This window comes from Tauraco erythrolophus, chromosome 8 (assembly GCF_009769465.1).
Source record: "Tauraco erythrolophus isolate bTauEry1 chromosome 8, bTauEry1.pri, whole genome shotgun sequence".
NCBI lineage: Eukaryota > Metazoa > Chordata > Aves > Musophagiformes > Musophagidae > Tauraco > Tauraco erythrolophus.
This window is the reverse complement of record NC_141472.1, coordinates 16,367,538-16,387,113: the sequence shown is the minus strand read 5'-3', so window position 1 is coordinate 16,387,113 and position 19,576 is coordinate 16,367,538. Positions and strand designations below refer to the sequence as shown.

At 44.5% G+C, this 19,576-nt stretch overlaps 1 protein-coding gene across 1 annotated transcript; it reads left to right on the top strand.

Moving 5' to 3' along the window:
* Positions 1 to 15,676: 15,676 nt before the first annotated feature.
* LOC104373016 (cytotoxic T-lymphocyte protein 4) lies at positions 15,677 to 18,941 on the top strand. The gene is made up of 4 exons (XM_009978828.2): positions 15,677 to 15,734; positions 16,937 to 17,287; positions 17,779 to 17,888; positions 18,833 to 18,941. The coding sequence occupies exons 1-4, from the start codon at positions 15,677 to 15,679 to the stop codon at positions 18,929 to 18,931; spliced, it is 618 nt and encodes a 205-aa protein (XP_009977130.2). The 3' UTR covers positions 18,932 to 18,941.
* The last annotated feature ends 635 nt before the right edge of the window (positions 18,942 to 19,576 follow it).

The following is a 19,576-nucleotide window of genomic DNA, read 5'->3' as shown; positions in this document are numbered from 1 at the left end:
CACTCCATGTGCCCAGCACTTAGAAATGTCATTGCTTTACTAAATGTAAGTGATGCAAGTGTGCAAGGCGGAGTGATTTTAAATGACTGAAATGACATTAAAAAATTCCGCAAACCCTTTCCCTGCCTTTCAACTTGTGGAGTTTGCATGGCACTTCGGTGCTGTCCCTGGACTGAAAAAAGGGTTCCTTCTTGCACAGGGGCTTTTCAGTCACGGATATTAAACAAGAATTGCCCACATGCGGTTGAAGAGACCATGTTTTCCCTTCTCCAAGTTCTCCAGCGAGTGGATTCAGTATGTTCCTATTTGCTGTAGGTCTGCTTGCGGGTGTGCTGATGGAAAAGCACTGGGCTTCAGCAGCATCCAAAGTTTACAGAAAGCTGCGCTCACACCGTCATCTCCTGCGAAGCGCACGGCGGCCTCGCCAGGAGCGCGGCCTGGAGCGCCGGGAGCGCTGCCCCGAGCTCGCACACACACACCGCCTCTCCCGCCCCGGGCACGCTCCCGCCCGCCGCTGCTCCCTCCTGCTCCTCGCACGGGCACCGGAGTCCGCGCTGTGACGCCTTTTTTGGGCCGAAGGGAAGGGAAACGCCCGGCGCGGGAGGCGGGAGGCCCGCCCTTCGCACCGCCCGCGGCTTCTGCCGACGGAAGCGGCCACGAACGGCAGGCACGCACGTGGCGCGGCCCCGCCGCCAGCCGCGGCCCCGCGCGGCCCCGCGCGCCCGGCCGCCCGCGCGCCCCCCCGCGGCCGCCGCTGCAGCTGCAGCGCGGAGCCGCGGGCGCGGGGGCGGCGGGGCGGGCGGGACAGCGGCCCGCGCCGGCGGCCGGTGTCCCCGCCCGGCTCTGCGGGGCGGGAGCCCAGCCCGCCGGCTGCCGCAGGGTGCCGCGCCGCCGGGCAGGTCCCCTTCTGCCTCTCCCCCTGCGGAAGGCGATGAACTGCTCTGTTGCAGCAAACGTCTCCGCAGACCTCCCGCACGCCCCTTCCCCCAAGAGCCACCTCCTGACTCTCCTCAGAATCACACTGATCCACAGCCCTTTGCCACAAGCAGCTGAGGGACAGGAGGGCGAAGCTAGGAAAGGTGGCAGTTCCTGGTACCTCAGTGAGCAGTGTTTCTCCACGTGCAGATCCATCCGGCTCAAAATCCTCGTCCTGCCTTTAAAGGCCTGCAGGGAGGTAACTAGCAGCACCCCACAGGTTTGGGAATGTGCTTCGCCTCAGTTTTGGGCCATGCATCTGACTGCAGTGCTGCAAGAAAAGGCTCAAGTTGTGTAGCTGGGGAGAAAGCTGTGCATCCCTTCCGGCAAACCACCTGCCCAGTGTGCCGCCATGCACGGTGGGCTGCAGTCCCCTGTTCAACATGGGCAGTTAGTGAGCCAAACCTCGGAAGACTGCATGTGGGAAAAAGAGCCTGGAGGTGCCTCTTCTGCTAAGATGTCATTCAGTCTCTCCCCAGGGTCCCAAGGAATTTGATGCATTTCCGAAAGTAACAAATGTTCTTGCAAGCTGTGGCTTTCAGGGCTGCGTACCGGAGGTCTCCCAGGCCTGGCTTGGACAGTTCCCACATGAGAGGATGTGGAGAGGGGAGAAAAAGGTCGGGGGCCTGTTTGCTGATTCTTTCTCTCTATGAACGCAAAATGAGGGAGCTGAAGGCTCCAGGAGGTTTTCCACAGTTCTCACGACTCCATTCACTCCATAGTGTTTACTTGTCTCCCTTGGTAAACAAGGCCCGATGGTACAGAACCCAGGAACGAGCGTTGCTTGGTCCAGTCGACTATTCCTGGTTTGAACTTGCGCTTTGTGGTTTAAATCTGTGCAAGACAAAATATGACGCCATCCCAGGAGAGCAGGAAATACTCCTCAAATTCCCCATAAGCTCCCAAACTACTGATAAACTTTGGGCTTATCCCCTCACATCTGCATGTAATGATACTCCTTCAGCCCCATAAGAGTTATGATGATGACAGCATCGAGCAATGTGTGGTGATGATGAAATATTCCCTGGCAGGAGAATTAGGCTCTGCATAAACATGTCCAAAGGACTTCCACTGTTTTTTTCCTGTGTAGTGCTCCCACTGGAATAGCTGCCAGGGTGCTACACCCACAATGGCTCCCCTGGTGACTGAACGGGGCTGTAGTGACTGTGCAGTGAGGAACGAATTTGAAAGACTGGATTTGTTCAAGCTCTGGGCTGGACGTCCGTAGTATTGATAGAGCCTTTTCCTTATCTCATGTAGCTCCTGACACAATGTGTCTTGTGTGCCTTGTCTGGGGCCATGCAAATCTCTGCAACTGGACGTCAGTGCAAATGGGTCTGTCACCTGCAGAAGGGCACCAAGCTTCCAGCTGTGGTCTGCCCAGCACGACTGTGAGCAATACTGAGTAGAAAAAGCAGGGATCACGTTCCCTCCTTGAGCATATCTGGTAGGGGGACCCAGCCGTGACACACACCCATTCAACACAAAAGCAAAGACCCGCAGTGCTGAGGAGGGTACGAGAGGAAAGACTTGGCTCACGCGTGTGTCATAGTTACCCTCAATATTTTGTCGTTCCTGCCTGCGGCGCGGTATTGCTGGTTCTGAGAACGTAGTATGCCAAGTGACATTTGGCTGTGGTAGACCTGTTTTACAATGACGCCTCATACAAACCCACAGCTCTCAAACTGAGAAGGGGGAGGGCTTGCGAGAAATGAATTCTTCAGGAAGGTATGGCAGATGCTTTTCTAAGAATACATTGCATGGTAACACATAACACTCTTGCCAAAGGGGAAGGGTGAAATGATATATATTGCCCTGCCCATCTATCGAGGAGGTCTGATGAGAATATCATCGTGTACTCAGCTCATTTTTTACTTCTTCTCAAGTTAATTTTTCATCGTCCATTGATGGCAGAGCCTTTACCTAATCGGCTATACTAAATGTTTTGGAGGGATGCTGAATTTAGAGAAATTAAACTGAGATTCACTACCCCCCTCCTTTTATTTTCCCTCTTCCATTTGGCTGGCAAGTTACAGTGATCAGCAACTGTCGGTTCTTGTTAGAATGGCAATCCCAGCCCCATTTACAAGGACTAGATACAAGATTACAAAACCTGGCCCTAAGACAATGGTGAGAATGACCACACCATAAATGTGAAGCATGTATATGTGGGTGTATTTAAGGGGAGGGGAGGGGAGGGGAGGGGAAAAGCTAGCAATGCTTTTAAGATCTGAGGCCCACTCTTTAATGTAAAAGGTATGTTCTTCCTAGAAGGAGGGAACCTCATGAGTTACTATAAAGCCTCAGCCTGCCAAAACCCAGAGTTACAGGAACATCTGCTCAGAAAGTTTGTAAAAAAGTTCCCTTTGCACCATTTTCCTAGGGCTAAATCTTGCTTTGGACTATATGACTTGTATCTGTCAGTAAATCAAATGGGCCCAGGAACACTCCTGGGAAAACCTTTGAGCCTCCAAAGCTGGATGGCTACACCCAAACTGCTTAACTGGAGCTGGTACTGGAACATTCACGCTCTGCATGTGTGGAGCTCTTTGGTGAGGGCATCTGCCTGCTCACCCCTGCCCTGGGGTAATGGCTGGCTCCCCTCCTGCCAGCCCCCTGAGCTGGCAGCTACCACCTGATCCTTGCATTTAAATACCTTACGATACTCAGGCACAGCTGCTGGAGAAGGCGTGCGGGTGCAGCCAGCGTGCAGCCAGCATATTCCTGAAGCCCAGAGCCTTTCATTCCAGAAGCAAGTACCTCATGGCAAACACCCAAAACAGCGTCTGCTGCTCACACAGGCACGTAGCAGGGTTCCTCACGTCTCCCTCATTCCTATGGCTGTGACTGATGCAGCAGGATTTACCTTATAAACACAGGGAGCTGCAGTGAAATTCTGGCCACTCAGGACTCCTTTTCCCTGAGCTCGCTCTCTCGAGGTCCCTGACGTGCCCAGATTCACCTTATGCTTTGGAGAGCTGAGCCCTGCTTTAACTCCATCACATTCACTTGCCGTGCCTGTCTGTCTGTCCCTGGAGTGAACTGCGTATATCTGCCTCTGGAAGACATATCTCTGCCCAAATTCAATACCGCTGATATTTCTCACAGCAATCGTTCAATCAGCTCCTCCTTCAGCCCTTTCTATCGAGCAAATGTGCCATTTTCATAGACTTTACTACTGCAGTCATTGCTTGGGGCCTTTGAGGTCAAAGCTGAGTAAACCTCAAGTGCCTTTGCCAGGCAACTGTGCAGAAATAAATTTCAATTTCAAAGATTCATTCCGTTGATTTATTCCCTGAGCTGTCACTGCTCACACAGCTCAACTGTATCACAGATCACATGTTTAGGATTTAATTATCTTCACTATACATTAAATATACTATATATGGTGTGCTGGAGAGTCAAGACTGAGAAAGATTTAAACACAAACAAAATGTACGTGGTTGAAGAAAAAGCTTTGAGGAATTCTCCAGTCCTGTCTTGACTGACAGGAGAGTTTTGTGCCAAGTAGTATTTTAGGGCATGTTTTCATGATCCGCTTTACCTGATCTCAGTCAGCATCACCAAAAAAAGCCAGCACCATCCAGACTGCCCCTCTGGCCTCCAGCTGCACCACCTCACCCTCTTTGTGCTGGCACCCGGAATAATTTGGCTGTGGGATGAACTGGAGCAGGGAAAGGATTTAGCTTGCACAGCTGCACAAGGGCTAGTGCTGCTACAAAGGAGGGAGAGCCATGAGGCTAGGGATTTTGGGGGGCAGGGAATGATCCTGCCCACTTCGGCAGCAGTTTCTTTTCCATGGGGTCAAGCTGTGGGTGAAATTACACCCACAAAACAGAGACCCTTCCTTCTTCTCTGTGTGATGAGATAGTTGAGGCATTGTGCAATGTCTTCTCACTTGGATCGCAGTAATAAATACAGTAAAAGCCCACAAGTTTAAGAGATTAAAAGATGGCAGTTTTGGCCTGCCTGAGGGAAATGCTGGGGTGGGAGGGTGGCAGCCACTTTAGCTGAAGAGATAAGAACCAGCCCTGGCAGCTGCACACACCTATCTGTTGGACTCGCTGCAAGCCAGTCCTCCCTTGGCGAGGAATGCCAGTACTGCCTTGTGTGAGGTTGTGGTCATGACAGGAATCTATTAGCAGCTCAAAAGCAGCACAGCAGTGCCTACACTGAACATATGCCCACAGTGTGACAACAGAGGTGGCCCTCTTGTTGGTTCACAGTGCTGCTCCCTGAGGAGAATTTCCTCTTCGAGGCTGATGATTGCCAATGCAAATTAGAGCTGCCCGCAGCTAAAGGGCACAAGGACAAACTTTTTGTCATGTATTCACCAGAAGTCAAGCCACATGAAACGTGATTTCCCATGAAGACACGTTGATAGTCTGGGCTTCACAATGTCCGTGAAATGAGCACAAACAGCTCAGAAGATAAGGTGTCTTCAGCTAAGCCTGCTCTTGCCAGCTCTGTGAAGACTGGAGGTCTTGGTGGCACTGGGATTAAAGAACTGATCTGCCTTTGGTATAAAAATACCTTGGTATCTCCCCTCCCTTTCCTGCTAAATAGATGATGGTCACTGTAGGCAGCCACTGGTGTAGAACACTTCCAGCTATCAAGGGGGAAAAGTGGCCAACAATTACGCAAACAGCTGTGGTAGGCATTTACACAGCTTGGAGTGTACAAACTCTAGCTGTGGCCTTTTTGACATTTCCTATTAAACCAGGGTACTGGGCAAAATCCTTGAAGAAACTATGGGCACTTGACCAAGGGAATAAAGTGGATCCCAAGAACGGCACAGGCAGATTAGCTAAAAATGTACTAACCCCTGCAAGTGCAGAGCAAATGGATTACCATGCCCATGGTGTGCACATGGCTGCTGTCTGTTTTACCGCAAAGAGAAGGATGGGTGCTCAGCAGGGGCACCCAGGACACCACCCCGGGGCCCTGCTGGCCCTGTGCATGAGCGAGGAGTGCAGGAAAGAGAACACAACATTTCTTGTGCAAATTGCAAGCAGCAATACTAAAAGCAAGAGGTGTGCTCCTCTTCACGGTCAGCTGAAGGTCTGGTCGTTTGTGGGTGAATGAGGCTGGGGTCCTGCTGCAGAGAAGCTGCCGGGGAGGGAAAGACCGTGATTCACTTGAGGAGAGCGCTGGTTGACTGCGAGCAGGCTGGCAGCCCTTGCTTCCCACTCTGCGCTCGCTCGTGCAGCGTCTGCCGTCACGGCGCACAGAGACCGGGGAAATGAAGAGAACAAGGCGGCTGCAAGAGGAAGGGGAGATCAAAGCTTCTTCCTTCCCTCTCTCTGCTTCTGGCCCCTCAATTTGAGCTTCTGTTGTTTTCTCAGTGTTTGTTTTCCCTACAGGTCTTCCTGCAAGGCCAGACATCTGTGAGGAGAATCCCTTCCTCCCTGTGCCAAATAAGAACATCTGCTCTGCCAGAGCTCCTGAGCGACAGCCGCCAGCGGGCCATGCCTGCCATGCCTGCCATCCCCCATCCCTGTACTCGTGCTACCTGGGGGTGCCATGGGTGCATCGGGGGCAGGCGTCTGCTCCTTGCCCTCTCCGCTGACACTGTCAGAGCAGTGACAAGTTTTACAAGTAACTGCCTGAGCCAAGTCATTTAACTATTTCTGTCATCCCAGCTGCATTTGCCTCACAGGATGGCAGCATTTGATATCTCAAAAGATAAAGAATATTTTGTTGTAAGCAGAGGAAAACTAGAGAAGATCGATGGCGGTAGTAGGGGGAAATGATCTGAAAACCATAGACAAGGCAAAAGTCTGAATAATCAGATGAGTGAGGAGGGTTATAGTGTGCAAGTGAAGAGGCATTGAGTCACATTGCAAACTTGTACTATAAAATGATCTATACCTATTTCCCAGAAGGTGATTAGTTTGCATAATTCAGAAGTTTTATGAAGGGTGTTCATTGGAACTCAATGAATAATTGATTTTTTTGTTTCGTTGGCAAATTTGGAAAGTCAAGAGGACTCATTTCAATCAGACTGAAAGGAAAAAAATTATTTTTTTTTGTGAATTGAAAAGTCAAACAAATAATAATTTGGAGGCTTCAAATGAGACATTTGTTCCTTAAAAATTTTAGTGCTTAATTTTGATGGTGGCTATTTAAATATTGTTTGAATATTTTAAAATAACAGGAATTTTTGAAAGAAAACATAGCTTTGAACAAGAAAATTCGAATCATTTAATTTGAAAAATATTGAGAACTATTTAATTGGAAATTCTGAAGGTTTTTTTCCTTGATATTAAAGAATATGATCATACTGGCAAAGCTCCTGAAATATATTACTATCTTCTATTCTGAACTTTTGGCTGCAGAAGTTCTTTTCAAAAACAAAAGCCCCACTCCCATGCTTGACAGTTTATCATGCAAATCCAAACTTCTCAAGACCTCAGAGCCTGCAGCTTCATGGGTCTCCAGCTCCTCAGTGGCCCAGGACCTCAACAAAACAGTAGGCGCTGCAAAGTCACAGACAGAAATAATAGCTGCACTCTCTCCAGGACCTGCACTTGCCAGCTCAGCGTGTTATGACCTAATACATAGTCTACAACTGAACAGCTTGCAAATGAAATTACTCTGCTTCAGGATGCAATATTAAAAAGCAACAACAAAAGTGCTCTTATAGCATTTGTAGTTAAATCCTTTCAAGTCAGGAATGGATGGTGCTGTAGTTTCAGAGCTATTGAAGGAATGGAGGAATGGCAATGGAGGGAGACCGAGTCCTGCCTAACCCCTCTAGCCCAAAGACCTTGGTACAGAGAGACCACGTATTTTTATTGAATCTTGACCTCTGACAGTAACCCAACACCAGCTGATATACCAGGCAGATAATATTGCCACAACGCCACTTATGTGGCTGCGGCAGAAAAGTTTGTTGATGCAGTTAGTTCTTAGAGTAATGAGAACCAGGCCTTCTGCTTTATACTTTTTCTCTTACAAGGCATAAGTTGGTTGCTGACGTTTGAAAATCATAAAAAGTGGGTTAATACGATGGCCATTAAATGAGCAAACGTAGCAAAACACTTTAGGAAGTGAAACTTTCTCAAGAGAGCTCTGCTTAACTGCAGTTGCTCTTGCTGCAAAGGGTTCCCTTCACATTTTTCTCATTTCACCCAGTACTGGTTCTAGGCAGAAAAAAAAGACAAAATTACATTTTGCCAGTGTGTAAGACACCTTTGTTTTCTTTGCAAGAGAGCTGATGATTTAGAAATGAAAAATGGTGTTGGGTCTTGAAAAAAGCTTTAGGAAAAGATGTACATGCATTTCTCAAAAATTTCCCCTTTTCCTTCAACATTTCATCAAAATTATAAAATTCAAAACATTTCCTCCCTTTCTATATAGGGCTTGATTTTTATTGGACCCCATCCAACACCTTTGTTTTCTTTGTATGCACCAGATAAAATCTCACTGCTATCTAAAAGAAAAATTCCCCAAGTGGTGTGTTACCCACAAGCCCATCCCCCTTTTTATCCCCTCTTACTGATTTTGCAGCCCTGTTTTATCATCTCGTTTCCCCCTACAAACACATTTGCAAACCTCCTTGCTTCTCCCCTTCATCCCTAGCCCACAGGCCAACCAAACTACCCACTATCATAACTTCTGGTATATGCTGTCCCTGTGGCCAAAACATTAAGAATTCTTTTGGACACTGGATCTGTATTTTAAAATGTAGGATTTCCTAGCTGGGTTCTTGGGTGATGATAGTGGGAGGAGGTAGCTGGAGCTCTGAAGAAGCACATTAGTTGGATGCTCACTGCAATCAGAGACTTTATAGCAGTTATTAATCAGCGCACAACTCAAATAACCAGGAAAGGAAGCTGGCCATAATGGTGCGTTCAAGTTAATATTCTTAGAGTTGCTAGAGATGTGATTGTTTAATAACATGAGAAAGATAAAGCTCGTAGGGAGCGGTAGTATCTGTCAGCAAACAGGTATAGTAAGAAAGAGCTTCTGAACAGAGAGGTAGAGCCTCGTCAGCTTTTTCAAATGATCACTTTGCCTAATGAAAGACTCAGCCTCCCCTTGCACGTCTGGCCTCTCTGACATTTCAGGGTTTTGTTTTCATACTTAGCCTTGACAGAGACTTTGGGAAAGGGGAATTGCTAAGTCCTAGAAACGTCGTTTCAAGTACTTTGTAAAAGAGGGAAGACAAAGGGAATTTGAGTTATCACTCACGCAAAGGCAAGGCTTTGTACATGAGATCAGATTGTGCGGTGAAGAGTGGGTTGAACAACAATTCCTGCAGCTGATACATTTTTGGAAGGTATAGGGCCTGCTTTTATTTTGCTGACTCACATGATGCCAGCCACAAACCCAGCGCTTGGCTACAGCATCCCATTTGCAGAGAGGTCTGGGTTACAGGGTGACAATTTTTTTTTTTTTGTCACTGCTACACTTCAAAAGCAGGAAGATTCTTGCAAAGTCTGGGATTTATTCTACAATCGTCTGTCAGAAACTCCTTATCTTTGTTTTCCAGAGCCTCCAGCCTATGATATTCTATGACATATTCTAATGCAAACTCACAAGCCTTGCACACATCACTGCAAATTTTCAGTAACGCGGTGGCCCATGGACCAAAACCAAACAGATCAAGCATATCACTGCCATACATCAGGGCATCAGCCCTACAGATCCTAGATGTAATTCCCTGGAATAGATTCTCTGACAAACTTTGAATAAACAATCTATAATAAAGCCACTATTCATTTTATGGTTTTTTTTTTTTTTTTGTAGATAAAACTGCAAGAAAAACATCAAGGAGAAGATGTGGGAAGCAGAAAACTGAGGCAAGGTTACAGCAATGAGGGATTCTGAAGTGGTCCCCACCCCTCAGTGCTGTGTTTCCATATCACCTTGCTCTGTCATCCAAATTTTAAAAAAGCATTATTGACGGGGATGCAGGTGGTGCACTGTCTGGTCTTTACTAAAATGTGTTTTCATTCGTAAGTGCCTTTTGGGCAGGTTTTGTCTGGGAATATGCTTCGTTCACAGTGTGTCACATCTGAAAGCACTGAAAAGCTACATATACCCTTCACTGATCCAGCCACTCATGTTTCTGCCCAAAACATTCTTTCCCCACTTGGTATTCTCATTTCCCTATCTCCATCTCATCAAGAGCCCTCAGATTTCTACACGGAAGCTGTTTCCCTAGGATGTCCATGTCCTGTGGCTTCTGTTCCCAAACTCCATGTGCTCCTGGGAAGAGATGCAAACCTGTGCTGTAGTTCTGAGATTCCAGTTCCTGCACAGGCAAATCAGACCAAGCATGCATGTGGCTGAAAGTGACAAAATACCTCTAGAAGCCTTAGCCCATGATCCCTATTCACCTCAACTGCTGATGCATTTTCTCCTCTGGCCTTGACAGACTTTGGCTCACTGCTATGTATTCCAAATGTTACTGTGAATCTGTCAGTTTGAACATCTTGTCATTCTCTTCGTGTCTGTCTGCTCTTTTCCCCTTTTGCTGTATTACTAAGTTTTCTTCCTTCGTTTAATTTAATTCAAATTCATTTTACAGTCCGTCCTATTCTAACCATCAGCTCTCATTCACCCTTCAGAAATGACCTCCAGACTTTGACTGTCAAACAAAGCTGGTCTTCATTACCTGCTTGTCATCAGTTCAAAGAGGTGCTATAGAAAGTGCTCCGTGCCATCCCCTGGATTTAAACAGAACTTCCCACTGCGAGCTTAGGAAAATGGCTTTCCTTGTCAGATGCCCTGTCTTTCAAATATTTGGGTTCTCTGTATATCCACTGAGCTGGAGCACTATCTCCTTTATGTAAACTTCTTTCAGTCCTTTGCTTTACAAACATTCAATATAAAGGTTTAATTCTAGATTTTTCAGGAGTCCTGCTTTGATCTTGTCATTTGAAATGCCATTAAAAAAAAAATTATAAAAAAACATCTGGGACTTAATTAGCTCTGTGAGAACTGGAAGCAGGCTCTTAAGCTAAATACCACATGTGAATTACACTCCTCATCTGTACTTTTAAAAAATATTTCTTAGGCATCTCATTTTTCAGAAGAACATCACTCCTTACATGTCTTCAGGAAAATTTTATAATTATTTATTCTTGCGTCCCTTGTTAAACGCAAACTGCTGTACTGTCAGAGCCAGAGACTATCAGAAATATGGCTACCTTTTGCTGTTTTTCCTTTCTGCAATGCTTTAAGAAATAAATGGTAGCAGAAGTAAAATGTTTCTCCAGTATTTCTGCATGTCTCCACAGCTGCAGCTCATCATGGAGTACACTTAATTGCTTTATTTTTAGACTTGGGAGATTCCTTTGGTTCTTTTTCACTTATTCCTGAAAACAGACTAGCTTTCAGTGTTCACTCTGGGATGAAAGTGTCTGCTTTATTCTGTGTTCACTTCCAAATGACTGGCCTAGTAACAAGAGATTTCTGGTGCTCTGCTGTGGAAAGCTCCTTCCTTAAAGGTAAGTCCTTAAACATCTGCCAAGATATTTCAGGATCTGTGTTCAAATTCCTCCTAAAATCTCCCCCTTGCCACAACCCCTTACAGGAAACTGGAGAAGAGTAAGGAAGCTGGTGTGTGAAGACCTTTTGCCTGTGTTGCTTCTCAGTCCTGTCTCTTTATTTCCTCTTACTTCTGTCTGTATCTCTTTCCATACTTTTCCAAATTATGGATCTTTTCCAAAAGTCCCAGATTTTACATTTTGACTGGAAAACGCATGAGGCATGGGGAGGGGGAAAACATTCACACAGGCAGGGGTCCTGGTTGCTACTGGGGCAGGTATGGACTACTACAAATAACACGTAGCGGTACAATGCAGACCTTCAAAGGTAACAGAGAACTGTTAGCATGAAAAGTCGGGAGGCAGTTTTCCCCCTGTGTTAGATAACTATAGATGCCCTGAATTTCAGGAAAGCCTGCTGGTCAGCAGAAGTGCACAAGAGCAACAACCTGGTGTGCCCTGAGAAGTAGTGAAAGAAGAATTCCTCAGCTAGTGCCGTCCTCGCCTCTGCTGAGGCTGGACAGAGCGCACAGGTTTAGGACTAGACAGCAGCATCTGTAAGTTGAGGTTAGAAGCTGACAGAAAGGCCACGTTTCTGAGAGACTTAAAAATCAGTGGGCTTGTGATGTGACTTGTGGTTCCTTCAGGAACCACAACTGATCCACCAAACTTGGTCATATCTAGGCCTTTACTTACACTAATAAGGTTTTAGTCCTTTAATGGTAACGAAACAATGTTTTTCCAGTCACTGCGTTATTTCCTCTTCTCTTTACCTATTGTTTTGTAGAAAAGATTTTTTTCTTCAGCCATACCACTTAGAGGTCTGGATTTTTTTTTTCAAATGACAGTGCATTTCAAAACCCCAACAGGTTTGCGGCAAACTAACATGGTAAAAACGTGAACTGTTTAACATAATAAGACATGATCTCACATTCTGAGTTAAACAAAATATCCTGAAACCAGATACTTATGCAAATGATAAGCTTCTCTTCTCCCCATTACATCTCAAGTAATTCACCAAGCAAGTTCCTGTCACAGAAGAAAAAACACATGGGCAGCATGAGACAGGCTTTAAAGTGTGAAAATAATTTTGTGAATAATAACATTTTGCAATGGGAATTCTGACAGGGTGTCAGCAGGAAGGTTTGCCCTAACTAGCGTTCAGTGAAGAAAAGCAATTCAAGTCACTAAAATGTGAGTGACTAACCCAACACGAGAAAGAAACTTACATGAGAAATCTAGTTATTTAACTTACTAAGAATCTGACTAATCACAGTAGTGCAGTCCAGTGTTCGGTGCAAATCGCATGTCCCTCTCTGAGCTAAGTTCAAAGAGGCCGTGAAGACCGAACCACTCCTGAGTGGATTCCTCAGTTTAAGGCTCTGCAGCTTAGCTCTGCGAGGCCCTCAGTCCCCTCTCCGGCTCCGACACTTTGCTATGGTAGCATATGTAGAGTATAAAGGCTTCCTGTGACCTGGGGATTAATATGACCCCTAAGAACAAAGAGTATTATAAGTGCGTGCATTAAAGAAAAGACTTATCTTACACTGAGCTCTTGGGCATGGCAAGTGCAAAACACAGGCTGGTGGAGACAGCCGGAGGAATATCCTTCCTGAAAGACCTTCTGAATTTCAAAGTCAAAAGGAGGGCTCTTCTTTCACCCATTCCCTTGCCCTGGCCCTAGGCCATGTGTCAGGTTCCAGTCATAGGGAAAGGGTGGAAGGAAAAATGTTCTCAAAATGAGGAAGTCAGGGCAGGAAGATACCAGACTACACAGACAAGTAGGTGCAGTAACTAGGAAAGATGGGTCCTATGGCTGTAGCCCACGAAGCATGGCTGTGATGATACACAGGGAAGATGGACCAAATGGAAGTCCAGAGACTTTATCAGCTGAAGAGTAGTTAGAAGAGGAGCACAGCAGAGAGAAAAGGCATTCCCGGCAATTCTTGTGGGTCTTATTTTAAAGGGAACTCATTCAGTTACCAATACCTTGTTCCATGCCATAAGTGAGCTGGGAAGAATAGGAGCAGTGAAGGAGAGATCTTATTTGGAACAAGATCTCTATTTTACTGCATCATCCATCTGCTATCTGCATATGTTAACTCAAGATCCAAAGTCTGATTAGCAAGAACAGAGGGCGCCATAGCAAGGTCATCTCTATCCATTGGAAGGGGGATACTCTGGGCTCACTTCAGGCTGCCCTGGCTGTGAAGACAGACGAGTTCAAGAGACTACATAGGGAGACATACTGTGCCTTACTTAGAAGAACAGTCATCGTAACATGAGGCTTTCAAAGAGGAACAAGGATAAAAAGTAAAAAGTGGTCAATCTGAAAAGGCACCTGAGAACAAAACAGTCAGGAAACAAGATGAGAACACTGGAAATACCATGTTTGCCAGAGCAGTCTCAATTGCCAGAGAGAGGACTGCCAGAGCACTACCTCCCACTCTAGCTGTGTAAGATACTATGGATATGTGAGGCAGTGAGCACTGAGTTTTACATGGCAATCCTTTGCAAGTGTTTAGTGGTTAATTGCACCATTAATTTGCAGTCTCAATCGATTATCAGCAGATTACATTATGGTTGATGAGGCTGAAATGCATCATTTGTTTAACTGCCTACAAAACCCAAGCCCAAAAGATACATAGGACAGGTAATTTGGTTACTACTCTGGATATGAAAATGTCAGGCATAACCTGGTAATCTCATGCCATAAATCTCACTGATATTCTGGTGCATAATGTTGCAATAACATTTACTTAATATTAAATTTAATATTTAAATTGATTTAAGCTTGTCTAACCAGTAATACAATATGGGCCTGACTCATTATTAGAGTGCAGTTTTTCATTTTCCCATAGCCATATTTTTATTTATCATCAGTTCCATTTTGAATGCTGGTTAGGATCAAACTGACTACGAATCTGTCATTACAAACAACTGTTGCATCACATAAGTATGGAAGCAGTAAATGTATTTATATCATTAAGTATTTATGTGATTTCAAGATCAAATATTTATCCTGTATCTTTGGGTTGGGCAGGCTACTGTTCAAGAACTATTGCTGTTAGTTTTTCTAGGTCACAGTCCAAAAGTAGGTCTTTGTAATCTACTACATCTACATATATAAATGATGAAGTACCTTCTAAAAGAACTTCTCAAAGTGTGGGGAAAAAAAAGAACGATGACCTTCAGTGTAACTGAAGTATAACGTCACTTTTATGAAATTCTTTAGGCAATGATTCATGGATATGACAGTCTATTGCATAAAAAGGCAAAATGATTTTCAGACCTTACAAGACTTTTAAAGGCCAGTGAGTGAAAACTGTTTCACTGAGATTTGAAATGATGCAGGTGCTCTGAGCAGAGAGAACAATAATCAAAGCTCTTGCAGTGTTTTTCATCTGTTGATCTCAGGAGACTTAGACAATAAAGTCTGTAGGTAGGGAAAGTACTGTATAGATGTGGAAGTCATTAGCTATAAACCTAGATAGATACTTTTTTCTTGGAAACAGAAAAGCCTAAAGAAGCTAGGTTATGATTCAAGTCATGTTGCTGATATGAAAAGATGAAGTCATTGCAAGTGTAATCATTATTTTGAAGGGGGCAGCAATTTTTAAACATCAAAAGCACTAACATTAAAGCAAGGATAGAAACTGGGGGGGGGAGGGAAGTCCTCCATAAAAAAGCTAGCTTGCACTGATTCACTGTGTCACATTAAGCAGAAGTATAGTTCTCTGTGTGTTGTCCTAGTAGGAAATACCTGATGATTGCTAAATATTAAGTGCTATAATTGTGCAGGTTGGCAACACCAAAAGGCCTGAACTGTTCTATTGGATGATTACTTTTACCCCTCAGTTCTTGAAGCAGAATGGATGGCAGTTTCAGATTGAATATATATTTTCCATCTGCTGAATAGTTGTTTTTGTTCATGCTGTTTGAGGTTAACTGTGCACGTACTAATCAAACCCACTGCTTCCTTTCTCGTAAAACCAAAACAAAGCTTCATATTACTTTCAGGTACAGCATCTGGGATCAAAGCTATATATATACACACTGGCTCTGTGTGGGTTCAAACATTTCGAAGATTCAGTATCCTGAAAGGTGTCGCCTTTTTTCCAGTCTTGAGAGTTCCAGTTTGTCTTAAAGTCTGAAGGCATCGAGCCACCTTCAACCCCTTCAGCATCTGTCCCAGCGCAGGAATGCTCTCAGTATTGGTCACCGTGGGCTTTCTCTGCACAGCCACTGCCATTGCCGAAGGTGGGTAGATGAAGGCGGCAAGGTAGCTGAGGGTGTGTACGTTTTCTCGGTTTCACATCTTTGCAGGAGATGGACTGGGTACAACAGGGGGAGAGAGATGACATGGGACTCCTCCATGGAACAGTCTGGGAACAAGGTCTGTAAAGCCAGACATAGACTTTAGAGTAGTAGCGTCTGTAGAGAAGCTGTGCAGAATTCAGCGTAGCTTGAGAAGGAAGAAAGATTTTGACAAACCAGGTCCTGTGAGGGAAGTTGTTGGCAGCTGATAACGTGGATATAGAGGTTTGGATGGATGGAGAAATTCTAATTCTCTTTGTTCCAAATTCTTGCACTGCAGAACTGAAAAAGATAAGCCCTGCCCCAAAATGGACTGATATAAAATGAAATTTAACAAATAATACTGAGTCTTCACAGCTTATTAAAGGAAAAGTCGGTGCCTTCCCATTATGTAGCAGGACAGAGTATAGAAGCTGTAAAAAGCAACCAGTGGGGATGTACATGGTACACTAGTTTCCCTTCAAGATTTGTAATGATTTTTTTCAGTATGTTTATCAGACTTTGCTCTATGTTGCTATACTGTGGCTTGGGGTATATACTGCTGGTGTACTGTGTCTTGGGAACAGCTGGTTAAAAATAAGAAGCAAAAAGATCAGAAACAAAAATATGCAAACAGGTTTTCCACTCAGTTTTACTGTTACTCTAATGGTTCTGTTCCATGTTCCATACAGGATGTCAACCTGTTTGTTTCTAAATGTCAATATGCTTATTTCTACCAGGCAGAAATCGTGGTTTAAATGCCTAATTTTAAATTTCAAATTTCAGCTTTACCATCTAAAGTCTATTTTTTGCTTTCTTATGTATATTAAAAAGTTTATTTTGAGGGAAACTGAAGTATGCAGGTCATTGCTTCAATAAGAGGGCCAAATGACCTACTATTTAAGCAACAAGTAATTGCTGAGATTTATAATATCATTTATAGTAATCAAAGGTCTTATTGAGATTTTTAAAGTATATTTATGCAATGCCTACATGAACTGTGGTCTTGGAGTCCTTTTTTTGGCAGGATTTAGCAGCATGTCTAGGAATTACCTATGGATAATAGGAGGTGGTACGACTCCCCTCCTATTGTGAGGTTTCAAGTAAATGACTGCAGATCATTTCTTGACAGTTCATTTACCATCATGCTCTTTACTTCCTGACAGTAATGGAAGTGACTCAGCCAGCAATGGTGCTGGCCAACAGGCAAGGAGTTGCCAGCTTGGTGTGTAAATACAAGCACATTGGGAATGCAAAGGAAATTCGAGTGACTCTGCTTAAACAGACGGGTGACCAGTTCACTGAAATTTGTGCTTCAACCTACACAACGGAGTTTAAAATGTTCAGTGTGGAAGAGGTCATTCAGTGCCACGTCAGTCCTAGCCGAAACAACGTGACCCTCACTCTCACTGGCCTGCAAGCTAATGATACCGGTCTTTACATCTGCAAGATGGAGCGGATGTACCCTCCACCCTATTTTATGAACAAGGGAAATGGAACGCATCTCTATGTCATTGGTAAGCCAAGCAGCTTTGCAGTACTGTGATATTCCCAGGTTAAGGGCGTTGCTGTTATGTCTCGAAGGTCTTCAAAGTTCTGTTTGTAAGAAGTGAAGCTGAACACTGAATCAAGCTCTGAGAATCATGATTAGCTCTTATTCCTTTCAGGTGTCCCTGCACACACCTAAAGCAGGCATAGCCATAGCCAAGCAATGCATTTAGCAGTGTATGGATGTCTGACAGCATAAGCAATACCATATAGTGCACATGTGTGTCTAGGCAGTTAGATATGTAAGTGCAGAAACAGGGGAGATAAGGTGTATGTTCTTCTACAGATAAAACGTATTTGCATTGAAGGTTGAATGTGCAAGGGCTCGGAGCTCAGTCCTGGTAGTATCCTGGGATAGTACATGCTAGGGAAAAGCAGTGTGGAGGCTTACTTATGGACTCTAGGGGCTTCCTTATGAGGCTCATGTGTGACATTACTTGTGTGATATCATATGTTTTAGATCCAGAACCTTGTCCAGAAACTGCCATATATCTCTGGCTATTAGGAGCTACTGCCTCAGGATTTTTTCTTTACAGTATCCTCATCTCAGCCATTCTCGTGGGCAAAGCGGTAAGTCCCATCAGCTCAGCTCCATCCTGCTAATAACACCCCTTTGTGTGACGAGGACAAGGAGAAAGAAATGAGAACAGGGAAGAACACTGGGTACAAACACACTGGGATGCTCCCTTTTACTGGTGCAATGCTGTTACAATGATACAAAATAAGAGAACTGCCTGGAGCTGCCATTTAGATTTGTTTATGGCTCATTTGTGTTGCCAGAGTACCAGAAAGCAGTCAACTTACATTAGCTGGACTGACCTTTGGCATAGGCTTGGATGCTTAGAACAGGTTGGAGTCCTGGATGCTTCTGGGATCAAAGGCAACAGTTTTCACATGTATTCTGATTTCACAACGGATTCATACAAAAGCCCAGAATTTGATTTTTTTTCCTTCTCTCACCATTCACCTCTGTGCAAAGCAAATTTAAAGAGGCTTCCCCTTGTGATGTGGGGGAAATGTGCTTACAGCATTTTTATCTTTACAGCTAGAAATATCTGCACAAAGGCACGCAAAATGTAAGCCTGGGTTGCCTCTTTCCATGGGGATCTGGAGTACTCGCATTCTGTTAGAAATAAACCTGATGCCAAAGCTTAAAACCAAACAGTATCCCTGTCCCATATTTTTCAATCTGCCCTCATCCTTAGAAGCTAAACGAAACTGTCTGGTGTGAACACTCCTAGTTTTGAACCAACACTGAACTCTGCAGCAGGAGCACCTTCAAAGGGCTGAATGAACGGCAGGACTCTTGTTTTTTGCCAAATGGCCCCCATAACTCCTGATTCTGCCTCAAACGGTCTCAACAGATCTTCTACAAAGAGAGGTGACAGGGAAAGCTATCTAGAATACCTTCTACTCTGTGAAGGCAGAACATCCATCAGTTTTCTCTAAAATGTGCCAGTCAATGATTATGCTGTGATCACCTGTTTCTTTTACTGTCTTCCTCTATTTTATAGATAAAGAGAAGACGATGTCTCACTACTGGCGTCTATGTGAAAATGCCTTCTGAAAAGCTAGAGAAGAAAGTGATTCCATTCCACATCACTGTTAACTGAAACAAGAAAAGAGAGGAACTGCTTCCTAGCTGGGACGGAGAGTCTGCTAATTCACTTAAGTTAAAGAAATAAAATTAATTGTCTTATTACAAAGGTGTATGGGAAGGAGAGAGAATATTCTTTGTAACTTCTACAGTTTGGAGGAGAATAAATAGTTCATGCATTAATATTTCAAGGTTAACCCCGTCACATGAAAATGGCTACATTAGGCCATTGATTCTTTGAGTTGTATTGTACCAATATGTAGTCTATATATATATATACATGTATACATATATGTATAGCATTAAGAGCTATTGCTGTTGCAGCTGAGCATCTTACTGTCAAATTTCACCATGTCTACTGATCAACTGAAATCCAAACACTATTACGACCGAGGCTTGTGTGTCATTGCTAGGCTGATCCTAGAGGTCTGGAGGGGCAGAGGCAGAAGAGCACACTAATGTATGAAGAAATGTTGACTTGTTTCCCTGCATTGCTATTTATTGGTCCCATTTCTGGCATTAGTGCTCTGCGCTTCCACAGAGGCATCACTGTAGGCTGGCACTGATGACACTGCTGCTCTAAAAGCCTGATCCTTTCACTGGCATTGTGTCCCAGCAGTGCTCGCTGGAGTAAGCATTGAGGATACCTGAGCCAGTGCTG